Genomic DNA, 13,222 nt, shown 5'->3' with positions numbered 1-13,222 from the left:
GCCAATATTTGAAGTGAAGTGGTTCAAAAAAATAAACCCCATAAAAGATCTACCATAGAGATCATTTGGAGAAACAAGCAAGGGTAAGCCCCTGTTCCAAGCTTCTTAGCACCATGTACTAGTCTCGTTGCCACTAGTTTGGCCAATGCATTTCAAGACAAGTTTGTGTGCACATTTTTAGAACGGGACAGTAATGATGGTATTTTTGTTTTTTATTTTGTAATTGGAATGTTACAACCTCCGGTCTATCATTTCTCAGAAGACTTTCACGTATGTTGAATATGTAGTTGAAATTATCTAATGATTAATGAATCAGAGCTTCTGGAATTAAATTCTCCACTGATTTAACTTCTTAGCTGAGTCACCATGACTACTGGGTTTGAAATTTTAAGATCAACTATGAAATATTGTATTTTTAGTGTTGTGTTTTGTAGTGACCTTAAGCATCAAATCATTCTTTACCTTTAATTTCTTAATCGGAACAGCAAAGAAAAACAGTGTGTGTAATGCACATTCATAGCTTTAGAAATAGCTTTAAAAATTCAGTATTTTAAAAAAATGTACTTAACGACCAGGTGAGTATGCTTGAGTTTCCAAAAATGAAACTGAAACTGCAGAGGCCACAAGATGTGTTAATAGCAGAACCAGAAGACCTTTAGGTTGATTCGGTCTTTGCCAGGGGTTACAATGTCAGATATGTTGTTAAGTGTGAAATATTTCAATTAAAAAATGGCTAAATGTGCTTGGTTTCTTCAAGGGCCATTTGATAGGCAGAACTGCATGGCAGTCTCCTGCACAATAAATAGTAGTAAACATGCTTTAGAAAGGAGATTATTTTCCAGTAAAATATTTAGTTTATTCTTTTGCCTGTACAAAAAAAAATATATATTTGGTATTTCCCAGTACTTTTATTTGTAGTCTCCCCCACCCCCGGTTTTGGTGTCTCTAAAGATCTTGCCTCCCTCCGGTATCTTCACGGCGATAGAAAGGATTTGGCTTCCTTAATTTTTTTCTTGAATCCCTTGCAGGCAATGGTGAGACCAGCATGGTGCTGTTTCAGGTTCTCCAGCTGCTGATTCAGCACCTGAGCAGCATCCACCTTGTTCTCAAAGTCCTGCAGCAGCACCTCATTCCCCAGCAGGCCGCACTTCTGCTGCAGCCTCTGATTGTCTGCCCGTAAACGATCCCTGGCCTGCTTAGTTTTGGTCAGCACGTCTCTCTTCTGTGCCAGCACTGCCTCGATCTCCAGCAACTCGACCTTCTTCTCCTGGTTCTCGGCTTCCACGAACTGCAGTTTCTCTTTGAGCTGTGTCAAGACCTGCACTGTGGTGGTGACTTTCTTCCTGAGCTTCAGCAGCTCCTCGTTGCGCTCATCCACCTTCTCATTGTAGGTCTGGTTCTCGATCTTCAACTGCTCGAAGTCAATGAGGTGCAGCCCTTCAGCCAGCTCCTCCTGGGCCTTCAGTCTTGCTTCTAGCTGCTCAATCTTGTGCTTCAGCTTGATGTTCTCCAGGCGTACCTGAAACGGTGGGAGTGGGCAGAAAGGTGTGAGGATTTTCTGGCATCCTCACGCACCCCAACTCTGACAGAAAAGTACCTCACGCACCCTAACTACTGACAGAAAAGTACGGTAATGCGACCTTCCTTCCTTTCTAGGAGCTGCTGGAGCGCTGGCTACGGTATTTCCTGGCATCCTCACGCACCCCAACTACCGACAGGACAATATGGTAATGTGACCTTTCCTCCTTCCTGCCCAGGAGCTCATGGAGTGCTCGCTACCGTATTTCCTGGTGTAGTCATGCATCCGAACTAGTGACAGGACAATACAGTAACGTGGCCTTCCTTCCTTCCTGCTCAGAAGCTGGTGGGCTGCTTGCTGCCGTATTTCTTGGCATACTCAATCACCCTAACTACTGGCAGGAAAATACGGCAATGTGACCTTCCTAGGAGCTCATGGAGCGCTTGATACCGTATTTCCTGGTGTACTCGCGCATCACAACTAGTGACAGGACAATATAGTAACGCGACCTTCACTCCTTCCTGCGCAGGAGCTGGTGGGGCGCTCGCTGCTGTATTTCTTTGCATACTCACGCATCCCAATTACTGACAGGAAGATATAGCAACCTGACTTTCCTTCCTGCCCAGGAGCGCTTGCTGCCGTATTTCCTGGTGTACTCCCGCACTTTAGTGACAGAACAATACGGTAACGCGAAGCCCCGTGCTGCCTCACCTGGCTGATCTCCTCGTCCTTGCGCTGCTCGGCGGCCTGCAGGCGCTCCAGCTCGGCCCGCTCCCCGCCCGGCCGCCGCCTGCCCGTCGCCGCCGCCTCGGCCACGCAGGCCCGGTAGGCGGCGGCGGCCGCCCGCGCGCGGCCCCGCGCCTCCTCGCAGGCGGTCTCCTGGGCGGCCCGGCGGCGCTGGGCCCGGGCGGCTTCCTGCGCGCGGAGGGCCTGCAGGTCGTGCAGGGCGGCCAGGCAGCGCGCGTAGCGCTCCTCGGCGTCGGGCTCGGTCCGCGGCGGCGGCGGCTCGTCCGGCCGCTTCCCGCGCTGCAGCAGCAGTTCCCGCAGCCGGAACTGCTGGCGCGCCGTGGCCTGGCGCAGCCGCTCGCGCTCGACTAGCAGCGCCCGGTACTGCTCTACCAGCTCCGCCCGCCGCCGCGCCTCCGCCGCCGAGCCCGCTTCGGGGCTCTCGGCCTCCGCCTCGGCCTCGGCCTCCTCCTTCTCCTCCTCCTCCTCCTCGTCAGCCTCCTCCGGCTGCTCCATGGCGCCCTGAGACGCGGCGGCAGCTTCCCCCGTCTCCATGGTAACGGCGGGCGGAGCAACGGTTCTCCCCCCCCCACGAGGGCTCTGATTGGTTGTAACGAAGGGAAACCGGCTCGGCGTCGCTGCCCTCATTGGGGCGCGCGCTGTCGCCCTGCCCCGCCGCCCCGGCGGGATTGGAGGGGGCGGAGCAGGCCCCCCTGGCGCTCATTGGGCGGCCGCGGCGGGGCCCTACCCCCGGGGCGCGCGGCCATTGGCGGGGGCGGGGCGGCGCGTGCGCAATGTGGGGCGGGGCGGGGGAAGATGGCGGAGCTGGGGAAGAAGTACTGCGTGTACTGCCTGGCCGAGGTGAGCTCCCTGCGCTTCCGCTGCACCGAGTGCGCCGACATCGAGCTGTGCCCGGACTGCTTCTCGGCCGGCGCCGAGATCGGGCCGCACCGCCGATGGCACGGCTACCAGCTGGTGGACGGCGGCCGCTTCACGCTGTGGGGCGCCGAGGCCGAGGGCGGCTGGAGCAGCCGGGAGGAGCAGCTGTTGCTCGACGCCATCGAGCAGTTCGGCTTCGGCAACTGGGTAAGGACGCGGCCGGCAGCCGCTCCCGCAGCGTCGCCCGCGAGGGGAGCGGGAGCGGCCGCCCAGCCCGAGCCGGCCCCTTCCTCGGGGGTCAGGAGGGCATCGCCCCCGGGCTCGGCAGGGCGCCCCCTTTCCCTGAGGGGGATGTCTCCCTCCACGCGGGGCCACGGGAGCGGGCGGTGGTTCCCCTGCTTGACCTGGGCCCGTTGTCACCGGTCCACACACGCGTAGGGTGGGATCAGGTCTGGTCCCCCTGCTTGGGCGGCTGGGCTCGCGTAACCCCAGCCAGGCGCGCGCCCAGCCTTCTTTTGAAGGCCTCTAAGGTAGGTGCCTGCGCCGCGTGTCAGGTTTGTGGCACGCGCGCCCAGGCTAGCGGCCGCATCACACAGAACTTGAAGTAGGGGTCGCCCACCCCGGTGCGTGCCCAGTGCGGCACACGAAGACATTTTGCTCAGTCCTTGGGGTTGGCTGTGGGGGAGCTGCGAGGGCCGGATCCTTCTGGTGGCAGCCCCAGCCCCTTTCCCACTGTCCAGCTCAAGGTGCACGCGCACCACCCGGCTTGGGGCTCCACAGACGGCTGCTTTTGGTCTCCCAGATGCCTGCCACAGCCGGGCTGGGCTCTGGGCCATCCACTGCGGATCCCAGGCTGCTCGCGGCAGGGGATGGGGAGGCCGCAAGCAGCTGCACTGGGGTCTGCAGAGCTGTGGTCCAGCTCGGTGCCAGCAGCAGTGTGTGTGCGTCTTGGGACAGACAGCGGAGGAGGGGCTGGGATTGCGCTGCTGTAAGAAGGATCAGACCCCTCGCAGCTCTCCTGCCGTCTGCTCCCGGCACGCCAGCATCTTACGAGTTCAGAAAGGGTTTGTGGCACGCTGCCCAAAAACGTTGCTGACCCCTGGCTTAGATTACAGATTGTACGGGATAGTTTGGATAGGGATGATTGTGCCTCAGGCAGAGGGTTGCACTAGATGAGCTCTGGAGGTCCCTTCCACCCCTACGACTCCATGATTGTGATTGATTCTACCCAAACCATCTACCAATCTATTGTTTAACCTCTTGGTAAAATCCCCAGTCCTTGACACCATGGTGCTGCAGACCCTGTTGTCCCATGCTGCTGCCTCCTTCCTGCCCTGCCCCACCGCAGCATCTTGCACCCCAAGGGCTTACAGGAAGCTTGGTCATTTCCAGCACCAGAGCCTTTGTCGTCAGGTACTGACTTTGCCCCAGCTTCCAAAAGTCGGATGCTTCTTTCTGATGCCTCCGGCCTGCCCGTGCTGTCCATGCTTCTGCTTCGCTTGCATCTGTTTTCTTGACAGCTGCTAGGCTCATGTCACTGTGCAGCTCATGTGTGCAGCTGCTTTCTGGCTGTGGTGGGCAGCAGATGTTGGTGTGATGTCCAAGTGAAGTACTATGTGTCCACCTTGGCTCAGGAGACTGAGCTTTGGCAGAGCCTAAGATCTTTATGCTGAGGTAGAGGTGGGGGAGCACTTGGTTTCTAGCTCGTTCAGGTGAGTGGTAATCAGGTATGTTATCCTGAAGTCGGGCAGAAGCAGGGTAGGTGTGCCTAGGGTAACCAAATCAGGGTTGCATAAGTTTTCACGAGCAACAGCTGTCTCTGTTGGACACTGCGAAGGGACATAGCAAGCTATGCTGAAGCCAAGGTTGCAGATTGTGATTGAGGTTGTACCAGTGCTCTTGCTGAGACTTAAACCCAGATGTTCCCAGTTAGAGGGTCTTGCCTCTCCACTCAGCGTCAGGCTGATCACCACATTTGGGGTCAGGAAAAAATTTTACCTGAAGTTCAGATTGGTATGGACTGGAAGGTTTGCCTTCTTCTGTAGCAGGGATTGTGGCAGTCTTCTTTGATCTCTTGAGCCTGTATTAACAACCTTTGCAACAGCAGGGCATTAGCCACCATGGTCCTCCTGCTTTACATGCGATTTAAAGACAGAGGAGAAGAAGGGAGAGTGGGCAGTACTGAGAGAGGTGAAGGAGATGGCAGGAACAGCAAAGCCGTAGGATTTAAAGATAATCCAGGTAATGGGATAAGAATCTGTAGTCCCTGCTTAGACCGTATTTAACATAATACAACCTGTGGATGACTTTTTTGTTGTGCAGTTTTATGTTCAAGTCAGTTCTTAAAATGCCAGTGTTTAAGAATAGTTATTTGGAGCTCAGCAAACAAGGTTGCTACAGGGTTTTGTGTATTTCTGAACATGATGTCAGATGAAGGAAAACTAAGTGAATGGGATGTCCTGTTGTCTTTCTGAGTCTTTAAAAAACAAAGTAGCAGCTCCTGTGCAGGAAATGTTAACTCAAGATGTTGGCACTTGCAAAGTTGATGTTAACTGTTTCATTGTTGATCAGGGTTGCGGGAGCGAGGGACATTTCTGGAAGACTGTGCAGTGCCAGAGCAACATCCTTTTATACACAGTCTGATCTAGCTACATGCCATGCAGTGTTAGCTGATTTATTTAAGATACAAGCACAGCACTGTGGCATCCAAAGCTGTTCCATTTAATTTAGATACCTAGTAATGGAAGTTTTATCGTTGTTCATTTGTTTGTTCTTGGAAGGCTTTTGTCAGCCAATAGTTTTGTGATTTCTTTAAGCAACAGTTACAACAGCAGTAAAATCTGATCAGGGTTCAAGTTTCTCACAGTCTGGATATGTTTTGTCTAGCCTTGTCTTCTAATGTATAGAAGAGGAGAAAACTGAACTAGGTAAGATAGAAACTACGTGAGGACTTAGTGTATTCATGTTATACAAGTGCAAGGGGAGTTGTAGTGAGGGATGATTTTAAGTTTTTCAAGGAGCTTTGACAACAGGATTTTTTTTTTTTTTAGATATTTGAGTTTAAAAATGTATCCTCTCCCAAAAAACCCGAGGGGTGCTGCACATCTAATGTCCTCCGTTCTTTCTTCCTTATTTTGTGTCTCTACCACATTCTGAGTTTTTCTCCAGTGTGCTATTATTATCAGATCATTTCTTGCCCTCTCAACATCCTGTTACCCTCTAATAACAAATTCTTTTCTCGTTTAGGTGCAACATAGAAAAATGGCTCTCTCTCTTTCATATTGATGATGCTTGAATTAAATTGTTACTACCTAACAGAGCCAGAACCCTTTAAATACTTACTTTTGAGTGTAGTTATTTACTTAAATAAAAATATTCTTGTGAGAGAATTTTAAGTACTGATTTCCCCTCTCCCTTCACCTGTGTCTTTTATAAAAATGTATTTATAACCAGTTGAGCAAAACCAAAATTACATTTGGGGTTATTGGTTCTGAGTCTGCAGGGAGTACTACATTTGGAGTAGAATTCTTGTTTATATTTTAATTCTTGACTTTAGTCTCCAAATGTTGACACAACAGCTCTTTGGATGATAAGTGAATTCTCTGTCTGCATATGGTTATGAAAATTGTTGCTTACTTGTGTAGGAGAAAACTTAAAAAAAATATGAGTTTGGGTAGTTTTGCCATCTAAAGCTGGATGTTTGTGTGGATAATGCAGGTCTCATCCGTGACACTGGGCATAACTCAGAAATGATCAGTCCATCAGTAATCTCTGACTTTGTTCTTTTTCTAGGAGGATATGGCTGCTCATGTTGGAGCATCCCGAACTCCCCAGGAAGTGATGGAACACTATGTAAGCATGTATATCCATGGTAACCTTGGAAAAGCCTGCATCCCTGACACCATCCCCAACAGAGTTACAGATCACACCTGCCCCAGCGGTGGCCCACTTTCTCCTAGCTTGACCACCCCTCTCCCACCTTTGGACATATCAGTGGCAGAGCAGCAGCAGCTGGGGTACATGCCACTTCGGGATGACTATGAGATTGAGTACGACCAAGATGCTGAGACTCTGATCAGTGGCCTTTCAGTGAACTATGATGATGATGATGTGGAAATAGAATTAAAAAGAGCTCATGTGGATATGTACGTAAGAAAACTTAAGGAGAGACAACGGCGAAAAAATATTGCACGAGATTATAACTTGGTTCCTGCCTTTCTGGGGAAGGATAAAAAGGACAAGGAAAAGGCTCCAAAACGCAAGATCACAAAAGAAGAAAAGGAGTTGAGGCTAAAACTGAGGCCCCTGTATCAGTTCATGTCCTGTAAGGAGTTTGAAGACTTCTTTGAGAACATGCACAAGGAGAGGATACTTCGAGCAAAGATTAGAGAGCTGCAGCGCTACCGTCGAAATGGGATCACCAAAATGGAGGAGTCAGCAGAGTATGAGGCAGCTAGACACAAACGGGAGAAAAGGAAGGAGAATAAAAACATTGCCAGTTCCAAGAGAGGAAAGGAAGATGGCAAAGATGGTGAATTTGCTGCAATTGAAAACCTGCCGGACTTTGAACTCTTGTCAGACAGAGAGAAGGTGCTCTGCAGCTCTCTGAATCTGAGTCCGGCACGTTACGTGACTGTGAAAACTATAATAATTAAAGACCATCTTCAAAAAAGACAAGGAATTCCTTCAAAAAGTCGCCTTCCCAGTAACCTAGATAAGGTACTAAAGAAAAGGATTTTAAATTTTCTAACAGAAAGTGGTTGGATATCCAGGGACGCCTCATAAAACCTGTCTGAAATGAACGCCCCCCCCATCCCCACGAACAAAAGGCTCACCGCGGGCTACAGGACTCCATTACTTTCTCTCGCTTTCCCCAAGATTGGATTTCTCCTGTAAAACATGAGTATTTACAGCTCTCAGTCTAGAGGGACTCTTTGCAATGGATCATGGAAAATACTAACCTGTAACTCCTTGTGTGATCTTAAAGTCAGTACTTTAAGAAGAAAGATTTGCCCTTTAAATATGGACAGTAGATGAGTACATCAGATCTAATAGGTTTTGGTGCACTGTTGAAATGGATCTTTTCGCATGGGTTTAGACCAAGCGTGGTGTAGCTGTTTACTCCTTATTGTTGGCCAAAAGGATTGTTGGTGCAGCACCTGCTCTTCTTGGGGTGGGAGGGGGGACATCCCACTTGGTGGGAGCCTGTCTTCTTGTGTTGCACTCTCCTCAGAGTACTGGCAGCAAAGTGACACTTGCAAAAATTTTCTGCTCTGAAGCACAGAATACTTAAAGCTTGGAGTTTTGTGAATGTTGCTTTGCTTCCAGCATCTTTTTCCTCATTAACCAGGGTCTATATTGTAGCAAAGTGGTGTCAGGATGTGAAGAAAAAGCAGGGAAGTTAGATGACCCAAGAACGGGGATTGGGTAAGTACAAATGTGGTAGATAAGTTGCCTCTGGTCACTTGTTTTGTTGATGAACAGCCTTCATGTTCCTCAGCAGACTAACTCCAGGGTTTCTCTTGGCATTGACTGTCAGCCACTGCAGTAGTAAAGTTGCAGGGTTACAAAGCAGCTATGCTATCTGCTGTTCTGCAGATGGAAACCTCGGGATTTGAACTACTTGAGTGGATATGGCTGTCCAGAAAGAGGCATTAGCAAGGAGAGTGGAGTGCACTGCTTCAGGATCTTGTTGGCACCTGATCTCAATGAAACTACTGTGAGCCTTGGGCAGGAGTTAAATACGTGCTTTGCTGTCCAGGCAACTGCATGCATGGAAACAGTCCACTTTTACCTATCTACCCTGCCTTCTCTTTGGATCCTAACTGGTCCAGAGAGATATTTTTCAAACTGAGTCTTTTTCATGTAATTCTGTTGCAGACCATTGTGATCATAAACTGTGGAATTATTTCATAGTGTGCAGCTAAAGCCGTCTCAAAACATGAAACTGTGACTGAGCTATTAGAGGCTTTACAATTGCTTTTGAACAGACTTAGCTTAAAATTCTCTGAAGATCTTCACTGTAGTTGGTAGCAGTATTCTGTATCTGAGCCACTTTAATGCAATGTCACTGAATGTGACTCTACCAGCTTAATAGCCTTGGGTTCTGTTGATGGCTTTTTTGGTTTTGTTAAGGGCTACAAATTGAGCAAGGTGTTTGTAACTAGCCCAGTTTTTCTCCCTAACAAGTAGGTTGCGCATACTCAGTCAACAAAAGGTTATTCCCATTGGGCAAGTTCCAAGAGAGATCAGCAGCAGGATTTATACTCTTAAACTTGTATGTTGGAGTTGCTTGAGTTGATATCCCTGCAAAGTTCAGGGAAATCCATGTGCTGGTCATGGGCTTGTCATCTCTTTTACAGCTCTTTGTGTCTTTATTTCCTGGGTGGCCCTGAACAGTCGGCCGATTTGATGCCTTTGGAAGGCAGGTGGTCTGAGAAGTGGTGTTTCATTGCGCACACAGGCTTTCTAATCAGTCAAAATATCTTGTGGCATTTCATGCAGAGGTGGATGAAGTAACCATCAGACTTAATGCAGCACAGGTGTAATTCTGAGCATTGTTAGTTGTCAGGGTACAGTATTACCAATACAGCGTTACCTGGGTTTGAATATGGAAAGGGTACAAGTATAAAGTCAGCATTTCAAGAAAAATAATGGTGCCTTTGTCTTTTCAGCTTGTGATAGGACATTCTTGCAGAAAAGCAAAGGCCACATCCTCAGCTGTGGAAGGCTTTGTTTGGCTCAACTGTAAAATGGCCTGTAAAATATTTAGGACAAAATCTTCTTTCTCACTCTTCCAGCAGCAGTTTGATTGACTGCAACTTGCTTAGCAGCTTTAAGAAAAGCCTCCATCCCCAGGGCAAAGAATACGTGAGAAGATTAGTACTAGAAACCATACCAAGTTCCTATGCCCTATTCCTAGGGAAAAGGGAGGACATTTCAAGCACTCTCTATCCTGAAACACAGCACTGGAGTTACATGGTTAGTTCTTTCCCCCAGCCTGTTACCTGGGTGCCAAACCACCAATCTTGCATTAAGTATTCTGAACTCTCAGTATAAGTCCTTGAGTACTTCATGTAAGTTTTTAAATCTATATAATTTTTATACTTCCAAGGTGCTCTGGCACTGGTAGTGGGTTTAAGTGAAGCAATACTCTAAAGCCCATCTGATGGATAACTTAAAGGAATCAGACTTCTAGGCACTGCTGCGAGTCATTTAAACATTGTATAAATCGACTCTTCTGCATTAACACTTTGTAGTTTTTTAATTCCTCAGCCCTTCCAAAAGACGTTTTCTTTGGTGCTAGACATAACTTATTGAACATCAGAATGAATGTAAAATAAAGTATTTTTAATGTATGAAATGATGGATATCAATATTTATTTTAACCTTGCAAGCAAATTTAAGGAGCAAGAGCATTTGCTTCAGTGAATCATCTAAAAAGGGCTTCCTTAGAAGCAGTGTCTCAATGTCAGCTCTCCTTTGACTTGCACTAAGAGGAAATAGTTCTGTGTGCTCTCATGGAACTGGTCAGTTATTCCAAGTGTTCTTTGTATGACTGAGCTCCTCTCACTTTTTTAACATTGAGGCACAATTACCCTAATCTCAGCAACTGATTGAAACTATGCTGCTTCTCCTGCTTGCAGGGGAAATGAAAATAATATGGCAAAAAGAGTTCCTACCCTGTATTTATCTGTACTACTTCTCATGTGCTATATTAACATCTTGATGTACATGTTACTAACTTTGTGATGAAAGCAACTGTTTTTACACACTTTAAGCGTACTTGATTTGCCCACTGGAGACCCCCTTATTGGGTTCAAGTGAGCCTAGAAGGTGGTGCAGCCTGACCTGGTGTCGCAAGCAGAGGTGGTGATGCCTACTTGAAACATGCTCCTCTGATCAATCCAGTCCCAATGAAGCCTTACAAAAAATAGCAGCTTGTGCAATAACAAGGGTGCATTCATCTTCCTTCTGCAAGTGTGTACTAATTGATTTTTTTTTTTTTTTTTTTTTAACCCTTCTTGCTGCTGGAGGGCTTGTAACTGTAGTGTGCTGGAATAAAAAAAACCTTTGCCACTTCTGTTGATGTCCTAGCAAGGTGCTGGAACAGTCATAGTGGGCCTGCATGAATCACTGCCCATAAACTGCCTTGTGAATCAATACAAGCTAAGCACTCTGCCATTATCCTTTTGTGTGGCTGCTGCAGCAAATTTCTTTGTACTTGTAACTGGCTTTACTTAACCTTTTGGTTTACTGAAGTTCTTACAAGATGCTTTTTGCATGTGTCCCAGCTGCTCTTAAGCTATAACAATTTTAAAATACTGTGAAGGAAGATGCCTGGTGAGCATACTTAGTTCATCAGATTTCCCTTAATTAAAAAAGGGAACATCAGCCTCCTTTTAAATTATATACTGGTGCAACTGCCCCACATGCACCACTGCCTATGCTGCAATCATGTAGAAACTTATGAATGGTCATGGTGTGTACACACACACACACACACACAGCATTTTAACAAACATTTTCCCATTGTATACAGCTGATCTTTTACATTTAATAAAGTTTCTTTCAATTATTGATTGAATAGTGATGTAGCCTGTGTGTTAAAGAGAGGTGCTTGGATTCCTAGAAATGCAAGTGCTGTGAATTCTTTCTCTGGGGGAGGAAGGGCAACAAGCCACTTGGGTGACATAATAAAGACCGATTCAAGTTCCAGAGATTATCAGATTTAGTTGCCTGTTTCTCTAAGGGAGAAGCAAGCAAGGGTAAATTCTGTTCCCAGGGGGAATATCAATATGGAACTTGTAGCTTTGTTTTGCCATGTGAGTTCTGTGTTTCTATCTTTAATAAAAGTATCAGTAGTAGCTTTAACTACTGTCAAATATGACTTCAGCACTGCTCCTTGTGGAAGTGTGCCAGATGTTAGCAAGTTCACCCTGCCTTTCTTTCCTGGGTGGGTCTCTTTCCCCCAGTAGCCCTGACCTGTCTTAGTTTTGTACTCCCAGACAGCTGCCTCAATAAAACAACAGCTACTTTAGGGATGTACACAACTTTGTTACAAAGACTATTAGCTTCAACAAAAGCAAACCATAACCTTTTCTCAACTAGAAACAACTTTGAGAGCTCCTTTTTTGCTAGTGTCATAATTAATGCTCTCCATCTCTTTGAGTGAATGTACACTTCAGCTACTGGCTCTTTTTCTAGTACAAGATAAGTCAATATACTTACAAATAATATTACCTTAGCTATTCTTCTGCAAGTAGAGTAAGTTGGAAAGAGACATACAACATGAGTCTGCTGAGTAAGAAGGTGCCAACCTTTTCTTTTGCTACATGTAGCATCTTATTTCAGTGATAACCATTCTGTTTGTCCCAAAGAGTCTATCCAAATCACAGTTGTCATGATTTTCTCTTGCTTCATATTTACACCTTTCCATTTGTATAAAGCAAACATGACTATTCTTGCATCTACCTGAACCCAATGGTGCTTAGTAAAATTCACCAGAAAGAAGTGAGTATCTACGTTTAATAGAAGCCCCGACAACCCTATTTTGATGTTTGTGTTATTTCTTAGTACCCATGGGTGAAACTTGCATCTACCACTGTGTTCTTCCCATCCCAATGCAGGCCTCCTTGTAGAATTCTCAAAACCAAATGTGTAGTTTCTTGGGAACTCGATACAGAGCTACAAGTCATCTGCATATTTTTACTGTTAAAACTCTGACATGCTGTTATAAAATATGTCCTTCATTTTGTTTTTACCAATGCTATATTCTCTAGAGTGGTAAATGTCTTCAGCCAGGAAAGACACCAGAACAAGTGTACAACCACCTAATGATGATTTATTCACTGAACAGCTAGAAATGGCAGCACCTGTTGGCTAACAGAGCAGTCACAAAAACAAAGCAAGCTTTCTACCTTTCCTCTTCCAAAAATAAAGAAGTCTCAGTTTTATTTTTTAAATTGGATAGTTGAAAACCAAATAAGTGACAATAAGGCAAGCAGGGAACACCCCTGCTATTTCAAGTCAACTGGATGAGGGCCTCAAGTAAGTTGCAGTAGTGCCCATCATGAGCTGAAACACTCCGTTGTATTT

At 46.9% G+C, this 13,222-nt stretch overlaps 2 protein-coding genes across 2 annotated transcripts; one reads left to right on the top strand and one right to left on the bottom strand.

Moving 5' to 3' along the window:
• Positions 1–831: 831 nt before the first annotated feature.
• On the bottom strand, positions 832–2,815 carry CCDC96 (coiled-coil domain containing 96). Its single transcript, XM_059721555.1, has 2 exons — positions 2,231–2,815; positions 832–1,519 (listed from the first exon to the last, which is right to left on the bottom strand). Exons 1-2 carry the CDS (start codon positions 2,798–2,800, stop codon positions 974–976), a joined length of 1,116 nt encoding a protein of 371 aa, XP_059577538.1. The 5' UTR covers positions 2,801–2,815; the 3' UTR covers positions 832–973.
• A 228-nt stretch (positions 2,816–3,043) lies between these two features.
• TADA2B (transcriptional adaptor 2B) lies at positions 3,044–11,706 on the top strand. Its single transcript, XM_006258905.4, has 2 exons — positions 3,044–3,331; positions 6,917–11,706. Exons 1-2 carry the CDS (start codon positions 3,062–3,064, stop codon positions 7,907–7,909), a joined length of 1,263 nt encoding a protein of 420 aa, XP_006258967.1. The 5' UTR covers positions 3,044–3,061; the 3' UTR covers positions 7,910–11,706.
• The last annotated feature ends 1,516 nt before the right edge of the window (positions 11,707–13,222 follow it).

This window comes from Alligator mississippiensis, chromosome 2 (genome assembly GCF_030867095.1).
Source record: "Alligator mississippiensis isolate rAllMis1 chromosome 2, rAllMis1, whole genome shotgun sequence".
Taxonomy (NCBI): Eukaryota; Metazoa; Chordata; order Crocodylia; family Alligatoridae; genus Alligator; species Alligator mississippiensis.
This window is presented reverse-complemented; position numbering and strand designations above follow the sequence as displayed.

Bases quoted from the DNA above. Each gene is read 5' to 3' on its own strand.
- CCDC96 (XM_059721555.1), bottom strand. From the start codon at position 2,800: ATGGAGACGGGGGAAGCTGCCGCCGCGTCTCAGGGCGCCATGGAGCAG. The intron at 1,520-2,230 runs GTGAGGCAGCAC...CCACCGTTTCAG, and splicing joins AGGACGAGGAGATCAGCCAG to GTACGCCTGGAGAACATCAA.
- TADA2B (XM_006258905.4), top strand. From the start codon at position 3,062: ATGGCGGAGCTGGGGAAGAAGTACTGCGTGTACTGCCTGGCCGAGGTG. The intron at 3,332-6,916 runs GTAAGGACGCGG...TTCTTTTTCTAG, and splicing joins AGTTCGGCTTCGGCAACTGG to GAGGATATGGCTGCTCATGT.